The sequence below is a fragment of the Phaseolus vulgaris genome, chromosome 3 (assembly GCF_051622355.1).
Source record: "Phaseolus vulgaris cultivar YP4 chromosome 3, ASM5162235v1, whole genome shotgun sequence".
Lineage (NCBI taxonomy): Eukaryota > Viridiplantae > Streptophyta > Magnoliopsida > Fabales > Fabaceae > Phaseolus > Phaseolus vulgaris.
In genome coordinates, this window is record NC_143500.1 from 3,840,410 (window position 1) to 3,865,559 (window position 25,150).

A 25,150-nucleotide genomic window follows, 5' to 3' on the forward strand; every position below is an offset into this window, starting at 1 on the left:
CATTTGTTTATAGACACTACAACGAAGTCGTATGATCTTAATTCTCCCTAAAGAATCATATGTTTTTCATAACTTAGTCTCTAGTGTTTCATTCGTTTATATACTTCAAACTCTTCTCTTGGTTTCTTCTCGCTTCTTGATGGAAGGTTGCCTCATCATGGCTTTCACAAATTCCAATATTCTTACTTGGAAGACATATTTCATAGTATTTTTTATGGAAATTGTTTAAATTTATATAAGGAATTCATTAAGTTTGTTACACATTAGATAAAACACACTGGACACATATAAATTATTTAGTTTGTTACTATCTAAGTTTGATTTAAGATATTTTATATGAAATTAAATCGTCTTTACCTACTTCCATGTTATGCAATTTTTATTTTTATTTTATATCATGTAGTTTTAATATATTATAATTAAAAATTATTAAAATATAAAACATAGTATATGATTTTATTTTCTTTAAAGATAAAAAGATTGGTTATAATATATAAGAAAATAAAGAATTTTGCAACCATTCAAATTATAATATCAACATTAATATATAAAAAAAATAGATTATAAGTGTTTAAATAAATTATAATTATTTTTAATAAAAAATATTAAAAGTAAATCATTGAATAAAAATAAAAATATATACAAATATAACAATTAATTAGTTGAGTGAGAAAAAGAAAATAATTATTTTAATTTGAAATATTCTTTAATATTAAATTAATTATAAAACTAACCAACACAAACAATGGTATCACATAAAACACGGAGAATTCACATGATTGGTTAAAAATAACTTTTTTTTTATTTTATAATTATAATAAAAAATTATATAATAAATATTTTTAAAAAATTAACGTATTTTTTATTTTTAAAATTGTGTTAAAACTATATTAAAATTATCAAAAAGATTCAATTTTTTTTTAAATTGAACATTTCACTACTTACTTATTCTAAGACTATTGTACCATACGCCACCTATATGAACCTCATAGCTTATCAGAGATATTAATTATTTATTTTTGTCTTTGTTTAAATTTACATAAATTTATTAATTATTACACAAGAAAACAGATATGGAGATTGAAAATAACTTGTTGAATAATTATTTTATTCATTTATTTATATTTTTAATATTTAAATTTCAAAATAACACCGTTGTGAGTGGTAAACCAAACTCTGGTGTTTGTTGCCGCTAACAATCTGTGAGTAGAGAGACTCAGAGCAAAACCATCCATGGCGATTGAAACGCTAGTGTTAGGTATTCCTTCGTTCCTATTCCCCTCTCTTATGGTGCAGGCACACGCATCAATCTTACCGTTACTTGGTTTGTTTGCAGGTGCTGGTCAAGAAGTTGGGAAGAGCTGCGTGTTGGTAACCATCAACGGCAAGCGAATCATGTTCGATTGTGGAATGCATATGGGCTTCTTGGATCATCGTCGTTACCCTGATTTCACCCTTGTTGACCCTAATCAAGATTTCAACTCTGCCATCACTTGCATCATCATCACTCACTTGTTTGTGTCACTCCATTCTCAGTTTTTCCATTTTTAATTATTGTTAATTTAGACTATTCACTTGGTTGGTGTAGTTTTCTCCGTTTTAAGATTCAGTCTCTGTACGAGAAAATTGTAAGTTTTATCAGTGCCGCCAGAAAGTTTCTGTAACATCTTTACAACATCGGAAAGCTGTTAGCTACCTCTGATGTCAATACAGAAGAGAGACCGAAATTGTAAGTTTTAGTCCCTAGGTAAGATTAACATTAATATTTGAGAAATATGAGTGTGATGTTTTGACTTAAGAATCATGATTATCTTGTGAAGAACACAAAAAAAAGAAAAACATCTACTACAGGCGTTGATAAGTTTAGATACAAAAGGTTTTCTATTATTCATAATTCTATATGTAGAGACTCTTTGTACGTGTGACATGCGTTCATCTTTTATAGAACCTTCTATGATACAAATTATTTCTTTCACTCTTATTCTTGTTTTTACTTATTGTTCTACGAATCTAACAATAACAGCATTCCATTTTGTAGAATTGTTAGAAAACTTTCTGAGAATGATTAGCCACTACAAGAATTTATATCGGGGCTAAAACTTGCAATTTTCTCGTAGAGAGACTGAAATATAAAACGGAGACAACTGTAAGGAGAGGGTGAAGAGTTTCACCTCCTCACCCTCCTTGTTATTAACGTTTTAATGTTGCCTTGTCATGTGCAAAATTTGGGCAGTCATTTGGATCATGTTGGCGCTTTAGCTTACTTCACTGAAGTTTGTGGGTATAGTGGACCAATTTACATGACGGTGAGTCCTTTTTCCGCTACATGTTTGATGAAATGCTTGCCTGAACATATGCAAAGGTTTGTGGAGGTATTTAATATAATAGAATTTTAATATTTGTACTAAAAGATTTGGGTTTAATTTAATTATAAATTTTCACTGTGCTTCACTAATTTTTTTGTTCCTGCCGGTTAGAGAAACTATAATTTGATCCTTTTTTAAAACTCTTTTTAGAAACAGCCAGCTCTTGTTTTTCCAACTTGCAAAAGTGTTATATGATGATCCTTGGGGCTGCTTTATGTTTAAATTCCCATGTGAAAAAAATGAGCTTAGTTTTGGTCCTTCCATGTAAAAAATTCTGCATTTTGATCCGTTGTATAGTTTTTTGGTTTTAGTTCCTATTAGAAAAATTACTCTTACCTTATAACTTATGGAAATGGTGGGGACCAATTTCCATATATAAATTCACTTAGGGACCAAAAAATTATAACTTTTTTCATGCTGGGCCTAATACAAAAAGCAAGTCTAGGGAGCAAAATTATAATTTAAATTAAACATTGAATACAAATTTTCAAAAGTATATTAAATTTTTTGAAAATAGGAAAAAAAGAAGGTGAAACTAAATGGGTCGATAAGCTTTGTCTTCCAAGTCATAATTCTACATCAGTAAATTTAACTTGAGTTTTATTTGATTTTAAACAGTACCCAACAAAAGCTTTGGCTCCTTTGATGTTGGAAGACTATCGGAAAGTGATGGTTGATCGACGGGGTGAGGAGGAGCTATTCTCTTCCAATCAAATTGCTGAGTGCATGAAGAAGGGTAATGTAGGATCCTCTATTCATTTAAAGTTCTCCATCTTTAGGTTGGTTAGACAACTATTACTTTAAACATGCAACTAGGGATATTGCCACGTATTCTAGTCTTGACTTTGTTGAAATTTGACTTGTGTGCAGCTGTTGTATTAGGGATTTCAAGTGAAGAAAAGATATTCATCTTTTAGGCGATAAATGTGCCATTTAAGTTTTGTTTTTTTCGAATTGATAAATCTTGGTAGATTTCATTTACATGATTTAAATTTTTGTGTGCATTTAAAACTGATTCAGCTATACTTATCAGTAGTTTAGTATTTGTTTTGGACTTTTGAACACAGCAGGTTTCCATCTAAAATCACCATGTTTCTGACATTAGTATCTAAATTGTAAATTAATTTGATTCCCTGTGCAGTTACTGCTGTTGATTTGAGGCAGACTGTACAAGTAGATGAAGACTTGCAGATACGGGCTTATTATGCAGGACATGTAAGGCTTGTGAGCTTCATTTCTGAAGCCATATTTAGTTTTCTGAAAAAAAGTATGGCATCAGATGTGTTGATGAAGTTTTTTACCGTAAAAGTTCTTTTTTAGTTTTCATGGTTCTTAAATGAAAGAGGATAAGATGCTGAAAAATTGGAAAATCAAATCATTAGTTAGACAACAATCATAATATAATGAAAGTGTATGGCAATCCATTTGAACATCTGCAAGCAGGAGCCTTCTCATAGTTCTAGTTGAATGTGTCTGGTAGCATTCAAGAATCGAGATTAGGGTTCTAAAACTAGCATAGGTTGAAATTCTGTGCAGTGGTGCATTTGGGTTGTATGATCAAGAAGTAGATTGTATGGTATCAACAACTGAGGATACAGCTTAAGGAATCAAGTTTCCTTTGTTCTGTAAAAGGACATGGGTTTCACTGTGTCAAGGAAAAAAATTAAGATAGTACCACGTGCAGTTATCTTGTCTGGAAAGGAACAGTGGTCTGAGAGTCTTCAGTAGATGAAGAAGAACAAGAGCAATGCAGACTAATGAAGACCATGTCCTGTTTATTAAACATTCATTAGAAGGGAAACTTACTCTTTTCTGGGTATATGTTAATGATATGATTGTTGCAAGAGACGTGGCAAACTGATCTGGAAACAAAAACTTGCTGCTTAGTTTGAGACCAGGATCTAAGAAAATTCAAGTACTTCCTTGGGATTGAAGTTTCCTACTCATAAAGGGCATCTTTATCTCTCCAAGGAAATATGTTTTAACCTTTTTAGAAACGAGTAACATTGATTGCTAGGCTACTAGAGCTCCTATACAACAAAAACATAAAATTGGGAGTGAAGAAGATAGCTCTAAAATAATTAAGGGCCAATTTCAGAAACCTGTAGGGAAACTCGTTTACTTGGCCCACACTAGACCAGACATAGCTTATGTTGTGCATGTGGTCAATTAATTTGTGCATGATACAAGAGATCAACATTGGTAGGCTGTGGATAGAATCTTTCAACATTTGAATACAAGTTCTGGAAGGGGGCTGTTTAACAAGGGCAGAAAATTAAATATGGAGATATATATTAATGCAGACTATTCTAGGTTTGTTACTGATAGGAAGTCCATCTCAGGATATTGCATGTTCCTGGTGGAAACACTTGTGAAACAAAAACAAATGTTCTTACAAGGTTCAATATAGAGGCAGATTTTTGAGCTATGACACATAGGTGTCTAAATTGTTATGGTTGAAAATTATTTTGAATGATCTTAAAGTAAAATGTGAAGAACTCATGACTCTCTTTTGTGGCAATAAATCAACTATTAGTATTTCTCACAATCCTGTCCAACATGATAGGACCAAATACATACAGATAGACTAACACTTCATCAACGAGAAGTTGGATAATGGCCTTATAACTTCATACATCCCATCAAGACTCCAACTTGCAGATTTATTTACAAAGGGGATTCCCACAAAATGGTTTCATGATATTACATGCAAGTTGGGAACGATTGATATTCATTCACCAGCTTAAAGCTTAAGGGGGATTGTCGAGTCACGAAAATATATTATTATCAATTATTGTAAAAATATTGTAGGGATATGAAGAATTATTATTAATTATTGCAATTATTTCTAGGATGGTAGAGTCTCTATGTAATGTACTCCCTTGTACTGTTTGGATTAAGAAATAGAATTAGAGTTTTCTCACTTCTTCTATCTTTTCACTGTCTTCTTTTAAGCCTTACATTAATGTTTTAGTACTTAAGCCCATCGTTATGTTAAGGTTATTGGAGCTGCAATGTTCTATGCAAAAGTAGGGGATGCAGAAATGGTTTATACCGGAGACTACAATATGACACCAGATAGACACCTTGGAGCAGCTCAAATTGATCGACTACGGCTGGACCTTCTAATAACCGAGTAAGAACATCATAGGTTGTATAAATCAACCTTATAACAAAGTTATCAATACTGTAGTGATAGTGATAAATGTTCTTTTCTTGTTTATCTTTTACTTTATTTTCTACAGTGATTTTGAGTTTTGAACAAACTTTTCATGGACTACTAATCTGCATGCATTACCACTAGCTCATTCTCATTGATATTACTATTAGAAATATGAATTATGCCTTGCCTAGTACCTAATTGCCTAAAATTTTGGATGTTGGTTCTTGAATTGTATCAAACCATATGTGATGTGACCAAGAGGTCATGTGATCAATTCTTCTTGTCTTATTTTTTCATTATTACTGTTTTGCGGCAAAATGCATTTAACTATTATAATTCCCATTACTGCATTTCTTGCATGATATTCCAACCGGTACAATAATAAGCATCATTGGTTTTATTGCTATTCAGTAAATTTTTCCTCTGTGCTTGAAAGGCACCATCAGAATTGTAAAAGAATGAGTTTATGGCCCAATATCAAATGTAAACCAAAGTTGTGAAATTTTTGGATCTTTAAACTGAATTCTCTGGTATTCGTTAGTAGTTTGGATGAAGGATTTTGTCTAACTACCTACCTCAGATATAAAATTTGATAGATTAATACAGTCCATAGTAGTTTTGCATAAACATTCTATAATTGTGTCATGTTACCAAGGTACAGTAAATTTATCTGTGTTATCATCACTTTTTTTCTTCATATTGATTAATGGTTTAGTGGGTTTTAAATGCATGAATACTATTTTGGATTTAATGCTTGAAGTTATAAGATGGATTTTCTTGGATACATTTTTTATATGATTCTAAAAAAATAATTTCAGATCCACATATGCTACTACAATTCGTGATTCAAGATATGCTCGAGAGAGGGAATTCCTCAAAGCTGTATGTATTTGCAACACTTAGTTTATGATGCAATGCTGCTTGTGTAATATGGTGTCTTGTTAATAATAGTAATTTTGTGAAAAATAAAATAAAATATGGTGTCATGTTTTCTTTCAGACCTTGATTTAAGAAAAAAATATTGTTGATCTCACTTTCCCAGTCCTTTCTTGTCATACTTTTGCCGTTACATTTTACATTGACCTGCCATTGGTTATATTAGAAATGGACTTTTGGTATGTTTGAAGAATCCTTGGTTTGTATTCATGGTGTGGACCAATTTTTGTTGATTAAGACAGGTTTGACTGAAGGGATAAAAGGAATTTTTTTTAATGAGTGCTATTTATGCTTACCATTAGGTGGCATTTGATCTGGCAAAGAATATTAAGACTGAGCTGTTTTAGGAATATCTGTTTATGATGTTACTGCATTAGACTTGTTGATCTATATTGGCTGTACAAGTTTTAGTGATTTTTTCTGTCTGGATCGAACCCTAAATATTGATACAATATAATGTTTGGTTTTGGTAGTTGTCAATGTTGACCCCACACTTACATCCCTAATAAATATTAATGGTAATCAATTTTTACAGATATAGACATTTGCCAAAACTAATATTTCACTAGTATAACATATTTTATGCAATAAAGTTTATCACCTTTGTTTTTCTATGTTAAATGTATTGACAACTTTAGCATTAGTTTTGATTTTAAAAAGGAGTCCTTGTGTTTATTTGGAAGGAAGCAGGATAGTTACATGCTGTGTTAGAGATTTGGTATCAAGTTACATTATTTTCTCTTTTAATTTTCTGCTTTTGTTTTTCAAAATGACTCGGTCCATAGCTACTCGGATGTTGGGTACTAAGTTTCAAATTAAATTATTTAGGTTCATAAATGTGTATCATGTGGAGGCAAGGTGCTTATTCCAACATTTGCTCTTGGAAGAGCTCAGGTATTCTTATTAAGATCGCTATTCATCTCACTGATTTTAATTTATAGCCAATGGATAAAGTACAAGCACCTATTTCACTTATAAATTCTAAGTTTGTATTTGGTTCAACATATTTTGAAGAAACTATCGCTTAATTTTGCCTGTATTTTGGGAGACCTTTGGAAAATTAAAAGATAATTTCCTATAATTTATGCTGTCCCAGACAAGCATTTTATCCTTATTTCTATATCTATATCTATATATTAAATTAAAAAAACAATTTCACAAAGGTTATATTGATAAACCATGAGGGACTCAAATTACTGTCTTTAGTGACCAGTTCAATTTTCAAAACTATGATATATATGCAATGTTTGTCTTATATTTACGAAGCTGTTACAATATCTAGGAACTATGTATTTTGTTGGAGGACTACTGGGAACGCATGAATTTGAAGGTTCCTATCTACTTCTCAGCAGGTTCGTATCAGCCTATAGTTTTGTGTCAATGATCTCTATTTGATCTATTGTTTTGTATATACAAACCATACAGAATCATTTCACTGTAATCCTTCCCATTTATAGAAAACAAGAATTTATCTTATTTCCTAAGCTTTACACTTACTTTTGTAAATATATTATGTACATTCAATATATTAAATAAGGAGCTTTCTTCTGCACAGCACATAATTTTTTTTTAAATCTTCCACGTGGCTTAATGGGCCAGGACTGAGGTTGTAGTAACCCTAACTAACCAGAGTTGCTCTCCGTTATCTTAATTAAACAGCCAGTCTTACCTTTTTTAAAGATATAATCACTAATGCCAGATATCATCACATGTTTTTTTGTCTTGTGACATTATCTCAAATCTTGCCTTGAAATTTTTCTGTAGAGGTTTAAAATTGAAACCTGAAAGGAATATCTCTGTGTATGGTTTTTAATTTCAAAACTATATTTTATAACAGAAAAAAAATATAAACCTCCACTACAAAATTCCTCGATTTTTATAGTTAGTCATGGACAGATAAAAGAGTATGACAGGGTATACATCAGTTTTAGATTCTGAGTAAGGTTTAAGAGGGTGGTCACAGGTTTCTCTAGGAGTAGTAAATTATGTATCCTTATTTTTCTATATCGTTTCTAGATCTCTGCTTTTGTATATTTTGATACATATCCTATAAAAGCTACATTCTTCACCTCTCTAATTTTGATTGGATGCTATTAATTGGTAGTAGAGCTCCTCTCATGATTCTAGGAGCTCATGGTTCTACAAAAGATGAAGTCTTTTGAAAGGGTTCAGGAACTAGAGAAGAGAATTAGTGCTAGAGAGAAATAAAAAAAAAAAATTGAAGGGAGCAAGCTGAAATAAGAACTAATGAGGTTCTGGAAAATGTTTGATGATGGGAGCTTCATTGGGCGAGGAAGTTTCAGATGAATCAGTAAATGGAGATGACAGCGGTAGATCTTTAGCAGTATATGTTCCTCTAGTGGAACACAGAGAGAGAGAGATTACCTTCTTGTCTCTTCATCATATATATCTCAACTCAACAAAAATACAGCTTACTTTTATAACTTCTTGAGTTGTCTATTCCAATGATGTATATTTTTTTCCATTATTTGTCGGGATCTGTGCTGATAAAAACTTGATTTATTTTTTTCCAGGTTTAACAATCCAGGCCAATGCATATTATAAAATGCTTATTAGTTGGACAAGCCAGAAGATTAAAGATACATACTCTAAACATAATGCTTTCGATTTTAAAAATGGTAATTTTAATATTTTTTACATATCAGAAATATTCTGGCTGGCATCGTTATGCATTCATATGTTCACTCACATCTGTGTATACAGTTCCTTTTTTTAATGTTTGCTACATATCTTTAATGCCATGATACAGAGCCTTGACGTTGGAGCAGTCCTAAGTCAGAGATTATAGTTCTTAAGTTCAATAATTTTAACAGTTTGCCAAAGGATTACTGAATTCGATATTTAAAACATTAATTTCTTAATAGCAAAAAGGTAAGGGCTTGGTGCTGATTGATTTTTAATGGCAAAGGGTTTGATTATTGTGGGCAAAAGGAGTGAAATGGCTAACACATGGTAGTTGACTGGCAGCTGTAACGGGTGTCCTAAAAGACCAGAAATGAGTAGTTGCTTTATAGGTTTTATAAGAAAGAATGTCTGCCATCAGATTCATATGCTTGACATCCATTTAGCATATATACCAAAGCTTGACCTTTTGATGATATGGATTTTTAAATATTTTCTTTTCATATCTAGTAATGACAAATTTGAATTTGTTGAAAACAAAAATAAATCAACAAAAGGAAATCGGTCCATTTTTGTTGACAAAAATTTTCTTTTCATTGTTTTACTATAATGACTATGGTGTGTCCTCAAACTTTGATTGGCAAGACGAAGAATATTGAGAAAATTGTGTCATTGTTATGCTAGGCCTTGATCTTTAATATCTAATGAAACTTCTAGTGAAGTTTCAAGGTCAGTCGGTAAAAGTCTAGACTCTGGAGTAATAAAAGTAGAAGTTCAAATGGAGTATTATGTGGAAATATATGAAATTTTGCTAATATAGCATATTATTAATTCTAATTTTAAACGAACTTATTCAAATTCATCCATATTGAAACTTCCGTGTGAAAACTTAAGAAATTAAGATTAGATCTTTTGTTGCAATTATGTGTATCATCTGATAAGTTCTATGTCTCATTCATCTGGTTTGGATGTTACAGTTCAAAAATTTGAAAAGTCTATGATAGATGCTCCTGGTCCTTGTGTTCTTTTCGCCACTCCCGGGATGATAAGCGGTGGATTTTCACTTGAAGTTTTTAAGCACTGGGCAGTGTCAGAAAATAACCTTGTCACTTTGCCTGGGTAGCCTCCTATTTCTTCTTTTTCTTTACTTTCTTCCTCTTATGTTAGCCATTTGATAGCATGATGAGCAAAATGCAGATAAATGTTTCCTATTTTAATATTTCCCTTTAATGATGAATATCACGCTTGACTAAAACTTAATAAATCTGGTACATATACATTGGTGATAGCCTGTCACTTTAGGAAATGACTGGTTCACATTTTTGGGATGGAAAGAAGATTTAAAATTTGAAATTGCAAATGATTGTTTTGGATGTGTACGAGTGAGATTGCCTTTTCAAAGCATAGGAATGATTTCACATGATTGTTATAGATAAAAGTTATAAATTTTAGGTTAACGATTTTCCATTTTATTATTTATTTTACAGGTGGCAATTACATTCATTTACCCACTATCTATTCAACCCATCCATGCATAAATCCAATCATTTCACCCAAAAAATTAAAAAATTGGAAGGATAGGATCAGCATATATTATAATGCTTGAAGGGGTAACCCTAGGTTGAGGTTTCAGAATTTGGGGAGAACTCCTCAGATCAATGTTTAGAGACTTTTCAAAATTCTAACTCCATTTTGATAAATTAACCAAAATATGGATTTTAATTTCTATACTGAAGCTTGTATTTAAGTGAAGAAAACTAAAAGAAAACAAAACTACAGATTTTGTGGAAAGAAAGGGCTTTGGTAAATTAATTAAACAAGTAAAAAAAAAGAAGGAAAAATAAGAAAAACAGTGATAGATTGTGGATGAGGCAAAGGAGCACAAGGTAAAGATTAGTGAGAATTTGATGGGAAACAAGGTGTCATATTAGGGAAATAGCTAAACTGGTACAAATATTTATCACTGATCGGAGGAGAATATCTGTATATAATGGAATAAGAGAATCCAAGAGAAAGAGCAAATGAATTTAGATTGAGATAATCTCCTTACAAATATAGAATAGTCACAATGTAAGCAAAAGAAAACAACAGAAAACAGGCGCCTAGATGATGAGAAGAGCCATCCTCCACCCAAATACCACCCAAACACGTTTACCTATATTTTCTCCCTTTACCTTTAGGCCAATAGTATGATTCCTGCGTGATCCTCCCCACTTTCTTATTGCCACATAACAATTCAGTTATTTTCCCCTCGTTTGCAGTCATGACTTACAGGTCTAACAAAATATAACACAAACTCCAGTTCTACTGGTGTGCAATGTTATTGATGTTGGATTGGATGGTGGCAACCCAAAAATCTGTCTTAAACAGAAGTTTGTGGTTGCTTTTAGAAGTAACCACGAATTTTTGTTTTTTCTCATATGTATAGTTTTTTATTTATTTATTTCATGGCCTGTCATTCTGCATTCTACACCATGTCACGACATGTATTGTGTGCATGGAGAGACTTTCCTTTGCCATTCATTTTACTGTCTCTTCCACAGTATTCTTTTTCTTTTAAAGAAAAAATATGTATGAATGTATACCAGAAAAAATGTTTTGATCTATACCATTTTCATATACTCGCAAACCAGTTGAATTCTGCCTGTCCGTTACTTTGTACTCTTGTAGGTATTGTGTGGCTGGAACGATAGGTCATAAATTAATGTCAGATAAGCGGGGAAAAGTTGATCTGGATGCTAATACAAGAATAGATGTGCGATGCCAGGTAAATATTAATTCCTACCCAATTACGGGGAGATATATCTAAAAATTCAGTATTTTTATGAACTTCAGTTTATAGATGCTCCACATGGCATGGGTAGGAACAGCGTTAGCAGCATGTACAAGTTGATAAATCTGCACAGTGATGAAAATAACATGATTAGTATATTGATATTTGGAAAATAAACATCTTGACCTTCACAGAGTACATTAGTCTAACTTCCTGAGTTTGGTGTTTGAGGTGATGAGTATGCTTCTGACATGAATTTTTTCATATTAATATTTACAACTGAAACCATATTTTATTTTTCATTTCTTTGTTGGGTATAAGCAAATTCTGTCCTCTTCTGCTTGAGTTGATATTGGTACACTAGGCATAAACTGATTTTAGGTTTCATATTCCACTTCAACTAATGTCTGTGTCGCTGTCACCTATTGCTGTTCCTCCGATTATCTTGAAATTTTGTTTTGAAAACTAGTGTGCTATAGAAATAAGGCCAAGATTGCAAACTGTTTAAATTTAAAGGTCTTGAAATGCTTGAATATCCAAAAACAAGAAAGCCCTATAGTTAAATTGTAAATTGAGGACTATATTGTACAAATTAGCATTGAAGGTAACTGCGACAGTTCATGTAGTTTATGGTATAACTTTGACTCGTCTTAAATTGGCAGGTTCATCAATTAGCTTTTAGTCCTCATACTGATTCTAAAGGGATAATGGATCTTGTAAATTTTCTCGCCCCCAAGCATGTTATACTCGTGCATGGGGAGAAGCATAAGATGGCATCCCTTAAAGAAAAAATTCATTCTGAATTTGGGATTCAATGTTATGATCCTGCAAACAATGAAACCATATGCATTCCTTCAACTCACTATGTAAATGCAGAAGCCTCAGACACTTTCATTCGAAGCTGCTTGAGTCCGAACTTCACATTTCAGAAATGCAATTCGGCGGACATATATAACTCTACTACGCCAGATAAAAATTTAATGCCTATGCTCCAAGTTGAAGATGAAAGGGTATCAGAAGGAGTTTTGGTCGTGGAGAAGGGAAAAAAGGCAAAGATTGTACACCAGGATGAACTTTTGCTTATGTTGGAGGAACAGAAGCACGATACGTTGAGCGGAACGTTCTGACATATTGGTGATTCAATGGATAGCTTAAGTGACAAATGCTCTCAGCCTTAGTTCTTTTATTCAGAACTTCATTGCGACTTATCTTGAAATACTCAATTTCTTGAAGAGCATCTGCAAATAATATTTCCTGCATCCCTCTTCTGTAGAAGCATTATTGTCCTTGCAGGATTAAGGAAACCTCCCAAAATATAATAACCAAAGCAGTGTATTTCTGCTGTTTTGGTCAGCAGTGAATGAGAAAATTGCGAGGAAACAAATCTCAGCAATTTAGATCATATATACCCAGTGAAGAAGAAGTTTATCTCAGAGCACTGAAGCAAGTATGTGAATGAATCAACAAGAAATGGTTCGTTCCATAGAAAGAGAATCAGTTTAAACAGAACAGCATGGTTTGGGGTTATTCTTCCTTTCTTTATAAGGAGTTTGATTTCGAGATTAGATTTCTGCTGTACACTGAGCAATTGATGGAAATTGATTCCAATAGAAATTTGTCTATGGGGCCTTAATAATGTGATACTATGTGATTCTAACATAGCATTATGATGGAGGTTTGAAGGGATTTACTGTGATTGCTATTAATTGATCCTTTACGAGTTCTGTACAATTTGTTCCCATATTTATCTTTGCATATTTTATTGGCTTGTTCTATGAAACATGTTCCATAATTACTAATAGGTTGCCACGTGTCATTCAATCATCTGAATTCCAGCTTGGTCTTTTATTTTGTTTATTTATTTTTATAAAAGACTTCCTTTATATTTTTGCAAAAGTAACCTAATGAGTATGAGCTGTCCTATCGTAGTTGGTTGTGGTAGAAGTGAATTATAACTAATAAGCCTGTGTAATTTATTTAATATTTAATTAAATTTTAAATTCTCAGTAAATTTTAAGTTTATGTATTAAAAAAATGTGAGATTATATGGTTAATATAAAATGATGTCGTGTGTAATGTAAATAATACAAATTGCTTGTCATTATAAATTACCACAATATTACTTTACATTAACATTTATGAAAAATTTAATCAAGCCTGTATTTTATAAAGAATTTAAAATATTTCAGGATAATATATATTTTGATAAAAAGTTTGAAAAAGAATATAAAATTTAGGAATTTATAATAGTAATTTTGATTAAATAAATTTGAGAATTTTAAATATTACTAGAGAAAATGAATTTGTAATTTTTATTCTTTTTAATCGTATTCTTTCTTTAAGAATTTAGTCTGGGTTAATAGTCAGCTTGACTTTGGGTGGGATGTTATCTAAAATTATAATGACTTTTGAAAATTAATATTATTCTGGAAACTAATAAATAAATAAATCTAATAATTAAATGAAGACTAGTACATATTTTATCGCTAACATTTTTGTTTCCGCAAATTTGACCATTAATTTTAAATTTTGTAACTTTTAACAATTAAAATTATATAACATTACACATTCGTCATTTGTGAAATTAGCAATGAATAATAACAGACATAAGATACTTTATAGAATAATATATAACATATTTTAAACTACATAACTTTTGCATTTTTTATAAATTTTACCATTACACTATATTATCAACTTTCAAAATTTTATCACCAAATTTTTAATTACCGAACTTTATCAAAAAAATTATAACTTTAATTTTTATTATATGAATTTCAAAAGTATAAGAATCAATTATCTAATGTTCTAACATGACTAAAGCAGTGACTAATAAATTAAGTTAAAATATATATTGAAAGAAATTAAAAAAAAATTGTTTTGTGACATAATCAATATATCCAAAAACATAAAAAAAAACGTATTGAAAATTAAACTCAAGTTATCACAATCAATAAAGCAAAGAGAAACTTTACAAATATCACAGAAAACATCTTATAAAAACAATTAATCACAAATCATTCGTAAATACTTATTCTAGAATTCGTTAAACTCATTAACAGCAACACATGTTAGAAGCAAAATTTGATAGAAGGAAAATTTTCAGAATATGAATTTTTTTATCAAGCTTACAAAAACATTACTACAGCAATAGGTGAAAATCTATTTTTTCGAGGAAGTAAGATTTTACTGGAAGAAAACATAACACTCATGTATTTAAATCGTCCTCCTGAATTCATCGAATTTTAAAGTCCAAAATTTTGTTTTCTAATTAGAATGTGCAGTCACAGGTGTGGGTTAGATGCAGAGTATGAACACACCTGATATCAAGAAACATAAAATTTCGCCACACAATAAAATCACATTTGAAATTCGACAATGGTGCCAAGCATCTCGCAATTCTTAAAGTCACTTCTACTGAGGGAAGCTATGGGTGGGCAATGCCGTTTTTCTGAATTCTGTAATTTAGCTGCAACAATCCAATTAAAAAGGTGGAAAACTATGGTGTACTCAAAACTGAAGTCAATTAAAACATGGAAATAATCAAAATGCATAGAGTAACATGCCGTCCCTCAAAAACCAAAAGTAAAGCAAGAAGCAACAACATATATAAGTAATAGTTCCTAAAACATGCATAAAATCAAAAACTGGTAAATCAAGCCTCAACCCTTTCCTCCTCCAAGATAAGGGCCTTCCCTGTTGGTTTTGCCAACAGATCTGTGTACTCTTGGAATGGGGATTTGGTAAAGCGAGTCTCCTTCCAGAATTCTGGTGTCAGGAATCCATAGGTTTTCATCAGGCAGTCAAATGTGGCCTGTAAAACAAAAATACAGGTATCAATCATTTTGAGTACTAAGAAAACATCAGAACAATTAATGCATGAAAATTGCAACTCTATAATGGAATCCATGATGCATTTCAATGCCCTCAATTGCAGCAAAAATATCATCTATCACTTCCATACAACAAATCAATAGACCCTCTATAATAAAAGATCTTTCACACTTTCACATCAGTTTCTAAACGTTACTAACATTCATAAACATAGGTAAATTGATGGATATTCAATACTTTGGAAATTTGTTAAGTAATGTTTATTGCTTTAAAACTACCAATTGTAGACAACATTGGTAATGAGTCCAAATACATTCATACACAATGAAACCACTCCTCTTGCAAACGAAAAAGGTAGATTTACTGACCAACTACATTCAAAAAACATCTTGCGATTTAGGTGATAATAGATGATAATGAACATGGGACATTTATATCGAAACATTCTTATAAAAAAATCAAACATAGATAACAAACATCCAACCAAAAACCATAACAATCAGTGTTCCTGAAAATACCCTTAATCCAAAAGGCAAACAAGCGAATCAAAACAAACAAATCATCAACAATCCATAAGAAGAATCGGACAAAATAAATCACAAATTTTCATAGTTTCCACAATTGCATCATAAACCACCGCACATGAAGCAGTCACTCAATTAGTACCTACATATTTCCAATTCAAAACCCTAAAAGAGACTAATTTGCAAGAGAAAGCAACACAAACCTTAACGAAATTGCCAAGAGTCTTGGTGGATCCTCTGGAGGAGGTGAAAACATCGTCGATTCCAGCGAACTGCAGCACCTTCTTGGGAACCCTAGCCGCCACAATTCCCGAACCCCGAGGTGCGGGCACCATCCTCACGGTAACAGAACCGCACTTGCCAGTAACCTTGCACGGAACGGTGTGGGGCTTCCCGATCTTGTTACCCCAGTACCCTCTCCTAACGGGGATAACGGAAAGCTTCGCCAGAATGATGGCGCCACGAATAGCGGTGGCCACCTCCTTGCTACACTTAACGCCGAGACCCACGTGGCCGTTACTGTCGCCAACCACAACGAAGGCCTTGAACCGGGTTCGCTGACCGGCCCGGGTCTGTTTCTGGACCGGCGTGATTTTCATGACCTCGTCCTTGAGGGTGGGACCCACGAGGGTGTCGATGATTTGGTGCTCCTTGATGGGAAGGGAGTGGAGGTAGATCTGTTCCAAGCTTCGGATTCTGCCCTCTTTCACCAGACGTCCGAGTTTCGTCACTGGGACCCACTTCTCCTCCTCCTCACGGCGAGGCCCACGGCGACGGCCGCGACCCCTGTCGCCACCACGTCCGCGTCCGCCGAAGCCACGCCCGAAACCGCCGCGGTCACCACCTCCGCGCTCTGCCATTGTGGATTGGGAGAGAGGGAAAGAGAAAGTTTGGAAGAGAGAGAGTGTGTGAGAGTGTATGTGTGCGGCGCGAAGATGAGGTTTGTGTGTGTGATTTGTAGGGTTTATGTGAAGAGAGAGAGGGAACGAATTAGGGTTATTAGTAGAGAGGGTGTTTGGTTAGAGGTTTTGTATGAACGGGGATAGCTATCAAATGGGCCAGGTCGTTCGTAATGATCCAAAACTTTCATGGACCGGGTCGTTGGTAATGGTTTAAATTATCCAAAACTTTAATGGGCCTTTTTCTTTTTTTATTGTTAAAAGCCCGCTTCTTCATGCACCTCCATACATTCTTGGGTCACTCCCCTAAAGTGTAATTTATATTTTGGATTTCATCCTTTTCCAATTCATGATTAGCTTTGGAATTAGATTCTAGATTACATAATTTTTTTAAAATTTAAAATTAACTTTTGAATTATATAATCTGAAATATATATATATATATATATAATTTCTAAATTAATTTTAAATTCTATAAATCTAAAAAAATATCTTCTAAATTATGTAATTCAAAATATTTTTAAAGGTTAATTTATTCTTTTACTGAAGAGTGTACAATAATGTACGGAGATGCAAGAAGAAGCAGCCCCATGAAAAATATTATCTTTCAAACCCCAAAAACACTATGGTTCTTTCTTCTTGCACTCTCGTAGTTTTTGTTAAACCTCCATTGTAATTTCTAATGGGAGCATGAAAAATCTGAAAAATGTTTTTTTATGTGTTTTATTGAGAAGACTCTGGAATGGGTGATCAGAAAAGCTTTTAGAAGCAAGATAAAAAATTGGACATTGTGTTCTAAAATATATTATTTAAAATTATTTATTTTTAATGTTGTTTAGTATTTTGGAATGTATAATTCAAATGTAGAAAGTTATACAATTTCAAATGTATTGTTAAATTGTACTTTTTAAATTAATTTTTTATTTTTAAACTGATTAATTGAAAACTACTTTTTTTATTTATTTCCTAACCGATTAATATTGAAGTTTTTTTTATGAGTTTTAATCCAGAAAGACTAGTATTATTTTATATTTTTTGGTGATGTAGATGGTTTTGTTAAGTGTCAAAAAGTAAAAGTGAGTGTGTTAAAAACCCTACGGTTTGTGAACACAATATTGTGAATGTAAAAGTTAGTTTCCTTGATTAACTTAGGTTATGCATTTAAATGTACCATTTGATTTTCTGTTTTTTTATCCTAAGGTGCAATAAAAAAAATATAAGTTATTTGATCACTATTCTTAAAACATTGAATATATTTCTTTAATGTACTTTAATGTTTTTTATATATTTTTTATTCATGAAAATTCAGATATACAATCATTAAAAAATATTTGACTAAATTGATATAAAACTTATTTAAATTGTATAAAACATTATAATCATTTAAAAAAATATATTGAATTATTATAGTAATTTAATTTTTAAAAAATTAAATCACTCTTAAATAAGTTTGTTTAAATTCAACTGAACTATAACACGTGAGATGTAAAAGTATATTTGAAAATAAAATATTCATTGATAATAATTCAAACCATGTATATGCTATTAAACTAAATTCAATTCACTAAAATAATTATATAATTAAACTCAATTTATTTAAATTTATTAACTAATTTAATTCAATCTTATAACAGTCTAGTTTATCTCATATTAATTCAATTTTATAATAGTTTTATTTATTTATTTTTTAATAAAATTTATGAAAAGATTACTAATTGTAATTCAATCTATCTCTATTTTTATTCATAGATGATTTGTAATCCTCCTTTGAAAAACATTAAGATGAATATCCCACATCATCTTTTGATATTACATGTTTGCTTATTTACAAACACAAGCACCATCTCTACAAAAAGCACCTGCTCCACCACATTTCATAAATGGAACGAAGGGAGCACAATCTTTATCGGTAAAACATTGAGATGAATCTACCATTCCACCCTTCTCCATTGGCATCTTTGAGAATGAAAGACCTACAAAATTCATTAAATAATTTTATTATAAGAAGATGTGAGAAAAATATTACATAAAACATGGAAGAAATGATTATAAAACAAATACATAACCCAGTATATATTCAGTTATGTTCTCTCATATTAATTCAATTTTACAATAGTTTGATTTATTTATTTTAATAAAACTCATAAAAGGATTACTAATTTTAATTGAATCTATCTCTATTCTTATTCATAAATGAGTTGTAATTCTCCTTTGAAAAGCATTAAGATGAATATCTGACTTCATATTTTGATATTACATACTTGTTTGTTTACAAGCACAAGCACCATCTCTGCAAAAAACACCCGCTCCACATTTCATGAATGGAACGAAGGGAACACAATCTTTATCGGTAAAACACTGAGATGAATCAACCATTCCACCCTTCTCCATTGGTATCCTTGAGAATGAAAGACCTGCAAAGTTCATTAAATGATTTTAGTATAAGAAGATATGAGAAAAATATTGCACAAAACATGGAAGAAATAATTATAGAACAAATACATAAGTCACTTTATATTCAATTATGTTCTCTCGTATTAATTCAATTTTATAATATTTTAATTTATCTCATATTAATTTAATTTTATATTAATTCAACTTTATAATAGTTTAATTTATTTATTTTAATAAAACTCATGAAAGGATTATCAATTTTAATTCAATCTATCTCTATTCTTATTCATAAATGAGTTGTAATCCTCATTTGAAAAACATTAATAAGAATATCTAACTCCATCTTTTGATATTACGTACTTTTTTGTTTACAAACACAAGCACCATCTCTGCAAAAAACACCTGCTCCACCACATTTCATAAATGGAACGAAGGGAACACAATTTTTATCGGTAAAACATTGAGATGAATCAACCATTCCACCATTCTCCATTGGTATATTTGAGAATGAAAGACCTACAAAATTCATTAAATGATTTTAGTATAAGAAGATATGAAAAAAATATTACATAGAACATGAAAGAAATAATTATAGAACAAAGACACACCATGAAAGGCTTCCATGACAATAATGAGGAAAAAAAATACTAATTTCAATAAACCCTTTGACATATCTTCTAGGTTGTAGTTGTAGGCTTAGGGATACAAGATTGAAATTTTGTGAGTGAAGAAAAATACAAAATTTCTAACTCAATTTGTGTAAATTGAACAAATGGATTTTTTCATGGTGTTTACTATTGATTGGTTTACATATTTATAGTGGAGGATGGACTTGAAATTATTTGAAGAAACATTTAATTTAATTTTTAATATATGATTCACTCTTAATATTTATACATACATTTATTTTAAACATTCAAATAAACAAATAAAAATGATGTGAGTTTTGATTCTAACAATTAATTAATGTGTAATACTAGTTTGAATTTGGCTGGTTGACCAAATTCATAACAGAAAGTTTTAATAATGAATATATGTATATTTATTAAATTATAATAATAATGGAGTAAATATATATTATTTAAGTAGAAAGTAGTCTTCTTAATCCTGTATACACATCATTTATAATTTATTAATTTTTAAAAAAACTACATAAGAAATAAAGTAATACTTTTATGATACATTAATAGTAAATAATTTATAATAAAAATTAAATAAATTATAAAAATCTCATAAATTAGATATTTATTTTATAAAAAAATATTACTGTTATACGACTATGATTTTATATAGAATTCTATTATATGGTAAAATAATAAATTATAATAAATAAATTATTATATGTAAATTTGAATAATTAAAAAAAATAAAAATGTAAATATTATATATATATATTTATATTATCTGTTTATTTTTTAAGAGAGTAATTTTCTTTATTAGGGTGGTCAATATTCTAGATTAGCAAAAGATTGTAGAAAATGTGATTTTACTCGTTTTTAATCAATCATATACAATGATTTATAAATAATAGTCTCTTATCTTCCACACTCTAATTTATCTCTATAACTATCTCTATTGTCCACAACCAAAGATTGTTTGTGACATAATTTTAATACAATAAAATTAATTACATATTATTTTATAAATAATTATTGCTAAAACTTTCTCAACATTTCAACAACATCATGACTGAAATTTGGACGTATAAAAAATTAAAAAGCCAATAAATTACTTCAAATATTTAATATATTTAAGAGATACTCATTCATAATCTTTATTCATCCCATTGTTAGAGATTGGATAAATTATCTCTTAATAACTATGAATTTCTAAACACAAGACTTATAATCCATAATCATAATTATTATTATGAGTAATAATAATCATAATATTGTTATTTTTTTATCTACAATGAACTAATTACATTAAACAAATTAGGACACTTAAGGAACGTCTCAACCCATATACACAAGAATGACCTCCAAGCCAGAATTCATAACAACCCACTAACATATCATCTCAAAAACCTACATACATGTCAAGCAGCCTGTGAATGAAATGACTTAAACAAAAAACCTAACTAGAAGCCCAAAACATCACATAATAATGCAACAACTAACAAAACAAGACCAAAACCACAAGCTGTCTAAACAACATAGTTTCTTTGGTAGTTTACAGTTGTGACAACCAAAACACAGGAAACACTACGCTTCAATCTGTTATGTGTTCCAAATGCACCACAAAAAATACATAGTTATAAAAGTGCTACCGCTCAAGGCCCAATAGTTTTAGCAACATCAACCATCTGACCCACCAACAAAATCCAAAAGCATGCTAGTGTTGGAAACCAGCATGGAGTGTTGTAATACATGTCATATACCCTTCCAAAAGTCTCCACGTCAGTTATAGTCTTCTTTTTACCAGTTTCTCCATAACACTCCACCAAGAGAATAAAAAAAAAAAAAAAAACCTTTCCTTGATACGGCCAAGATATGAAAAGAGAAGAGGACAAAGTTACAAATAGGTTTAAAAAGATATTTATATTACACACAAACCACATATCATATAACAAAGAAATAAACCTGCTACGACAAATACAATTATAGATATCAAGCTAAGAATAAGGCAAAACTTCCAAACATATATCGAAAACAATACAATAACACAACCTAAGACAGCGAGACTCATTTAACGTATTTCAAACACTTAGGGCATAACATCCAATCTGATAAGGAGAACAAAACAAAAGATGATATATTTTTCATACTAGTCCACACCTTAAATTGTGTTATATGGAAGATTTTTTCGATATCTACCTCACCTCGTTTAAACACCATCTTATTTCTGTGATCCTAGATGGTCCATATACACACAATTCACACACATTTTACATACCTTATTTTTATTATTAATATTATTAACGACAATTATAATAGTAATATTATTTAAATTATTTAAATTTTATAAGAATATAAAATTATTATTTTTATATTGAATTATTATATTAATTTAATTTTAAAAAACTAAATTATTCTTAAATAAGTTTGTTTAAATTGAACTGAATTATAACTTGTGAGACGTAAATGTATATGCTAAAGTAATTTAAAATTATTAAATTTAATTTAATTCAATAAAATTATGATGTAATTAAACTCAATTTATATTCAGTTACCTTCTCTCTCGTATTAATTCAATTTTATAATATTTTATTTCATATTAATTTAATTTTATAATAGTTTAATTTATTTATTTTAATAAATCTCATGAAAGGATAACTAATTTTAATTCAATCTATCTATATTCTTATTCATAAATGAGTTATAATTCTCATTTGAAAAACATTAAGATGAATATCTGACTCCATCTTTTGATATTACATTTGTTTACAAGCACAAGCACCATCTCTGCAAAAAACACCTGCTCCACCACATTTCATAAATGGAATGAAGGAAATGCAATCTTTATCTGTAAAGCATTGAGATGAATCAACCTTTCCACTTGAAAGACCTGCGAAATTCATTAAATAATGTTAATATAAGAAGTATATAAGAAAAATATTACAGATAACGTGGAAGAGATAAATGAGTTGTAATTCTCCTTTGAAAAACATTAAGATGAATATCTGACTCCATCTTTTGATATTACATACTTTGTTGTTTACAAACACAAGCACCATCTCTGCAAAAAGCACCTGCTCCACCACATTTCATAAATGGAACGAAGGGAACACAATCTTTATCGGTAAAACATTGAGATGAATCAACCATTCCACCCTTTTCCATTGGTATCTTTGAGAATGAAAGACCTACAAAATTCATTAAATGATTTTAGTATAAGAAGATATGAGAAAAATATTACATAGAACATGGAAGAAATAATTACAGAACAAATACACACCATGAAAGGCTTCCATGGCAATAATGAGGAACAAAAAGACTAATTTCAATGAACCCTTTGACATATTTTTGAGGTTGTAGCCTTAAGATAAAAGGTTGAAATTTGTGACTGAAGATAATTAAAAATTTGAAACTCAATTTGTGTAAATAGATCAAATGTGTTTTTTCATGGTGTGTACTATTGATCGTTTTGAATATTTATAGTAGAGAGTGGACTTGAAATTAATTGAAGAAAACGTAATTTAAGTGTGAATTAAATATTATAAATTAAATTAAATATGTAAGATTTGTTTGAATTAGTGTTTTAAGCATGTGTTTATGTATGCTTTCATTAATAGAAATTTTGAGGGTTTAATTCTTCTTTTTGACTGGTTGAACAAATTCATAAAAAACTAAAAGTTTTGTTAATAGATATATTTATATTTATTAAATTATAAAAATAACGGAGTAAATGTATATTATTTAAATAGGAAAGTAGTCTTTTTAATGTATAAAACACATCATTTATAATTTATTGAGTTTTAAAAAACTACATAAAATAAAGAATTAAATAAAGATTAAATAAAGAATCTCATAAATGTATAGAATAATTCTCTTTGTTAGTGTGGAAGCGTCACTCAATGAAATAAATTTGCAAACAATTAATTTATAAGGAAAAATATTTATATGAATAAAAGAATGTCATTGTAATTATCAATATGTAATCTTTCTATTAAGGAAAAAAAAACAATTAAATTATGATATTTTTAAGAAGTTCAATATCGTTACAATTTTTTTTTAAATATTCAACTAGATTGTTCTCATTAAAAATGATTTATCTCAACGACTCTACCACTATAAATTAAAGGCAAATGCTTCCTACACCTAATCATTTTTAATTTCCAAAAAGTTCTTAATTCCAGAAATAAAAATCCAAAATTGAAAATAATATATTCTGAAAAAATAAATTCAGAAATGGTTATTGAGTTTCGGAAATAAAAATTTGGAAAAAAATTAAAATTTTATTTTGAATAAAAAAATCCAGAATTGAAAAATAATGCATTCCGAAAAAAAATTATTGTGTTTCGGAAATGAAAATGCAGAAACAAAAATGAAAACCCATTCAGAATAAAAAAATCCATAAATAAAATTTCATTCCAAAAAAAAAAATCTAAGAACACATATTTTGTAAATTTTTTTTAAGGATAGTTTCATCTTTTCACTCGGTGCAGTGATATGGTGCAGGAAGCAATTGTCTAAATTGAATTATATGTATTATTATTACATTGAATTTTTTTAAAAGAAATTGGCATCGCATTGAATTTTATTTAAAAAGTTGGACCAAGTTGAAATTTTTTAAAAGTTCGGACTACGTTAAAAACTTAAAAAGAAAAAGTTAGGACGAAATTGAAATAATTAAAAAATGTTCGGACCACGATAAATTTTTAAAGTAATTGAGATCCAATGAATGATTTTTAAACTTTTTGAAATTTGGAGGAAGAAATTAATTTTTTATTTTAATATATACTCTGAAAGGATAATTAAACTAATAAAAAACATATGTATCATTTTATGAAAAAATCTAACTTATTTGATCACTATTCTTAAAACATTAAATATATTTCTTTCATATACTTTAATGGTCTGTATATATTTTTTTATCCATAAAAAAAATCATATATACAAGCATTAAAAAATTATTTGAACTAAATTGATACAAAACTTATTTAAATTGTATAATGA

At 30.0% G+C, this 25,150-nt stretch overlaps 3 protein-coding genes across 5 annotated transcripts; 1 reads left to right on the forward strand and 2 right to left on the reverse strand.

The window, feature by feature from the left end:
• Window positions 1-1,148: 1,148 nt before the first annotated feature.
• On the forward strand, window positions 1,149-13,612 carry CPSF73-II (cleavage and polyadenylation specificity factor 73 kDa subunit-II). Of its 2 annotated transcripts, none has more exons than XM_068606127.2 (13): window positions 1,149-1,258; window positions 1,337-1,514; window positions 2,234-2,306; window positions 2,985-3,102; window positions 3,508-3,581; window positions 5,366-5,502; window positions 6,348-6,411; window positions 7,294-7,359; window positions 7,748-7,817; window positions 9,000-9,104; window positions 10,086-10,227; window positions 11,779-11,875; window positions 12,544-13,612. In XM_068606127.2, exons 1-13 carry the CDS (start codon window positions 1,234-1,236, stop codon window positions 13,006-13,008), a joined length of 1,614 nt encoding a protein of 537 aa, XP_068462228.1. In that variant the 5' UTR covers window positions 1,149-1,233; the 3' UTR covers window positions 13,009-13,612. The 2 variants fall into 2 exon arrangements, with proteins under 2 accessions (XP_068462228.1, XP_090156474.1); XM_090300348.1 differs by having other exon boundaries at window positions 1,159-1,258; window positions 2,985-3,107.
• A 1,776-nt stretch (window positions 13,613-15,388) lies between these two features.
• Window positions 15,389-17,299, reverse strand: LOC137806161 (uncharacterized). Its single transcript, XM_068606144.2, has 2 exons — window positions 16,443-17,299; window positions 15,389-15,695 (listed from the first exon to the last, which is right to left on the reverse strand). Exons 1-2 carry the CDS (start codon window positions 17,097-17,099, stop codon window positions 15,537-15,539), a joined length of 816 nt encoding a protein of 271 aa, XP_068462245.1. The 5' UTR covers window positions 17,100-17,299; the 3' UTR covers window positions 15,389-15,536.
• Window positions 17,300-18,923: 1,624 nt separating this feature from the next.
• On the reverse strand, window positions 18,924-23,584 carry LOC137805739 (uncharacterized). Of its 2 annotated transcripts, none has more exons than XM_068605672.2 (4): window positions 23,430-23,584; window positions 19,893-20,048; window positions 19,400-19,552; window positions 18,924-19,111 (listed from the first exon to the last, which is right to left on the reverse strand). In XM_068605672.2, the coding sequence occupies exons 1-4, from the start codon at window positions 23,491-23,493 to the stop codon at window positions 18,960-18,962; spliced, it is 525 nt and encodes a 174-aa protein (XP_068461773.1). In that variant the 5' UTR covers window positions 23,494-23,584; the 3' UTR covers window positions 18,924-18,959. The 2 variants fall into 2 exon arrangements, with proteins under 2 accessions (XP_068461773.1, XP_068461774.2); XM_068605673.2 differs by lacking the exon at window positions 23,430-23,584 and adding an exon at window positions 20,141-20,300.
• Between the last annotated feature and the right edge of the window lie 1,566 nt (window positions 23,585-25,150).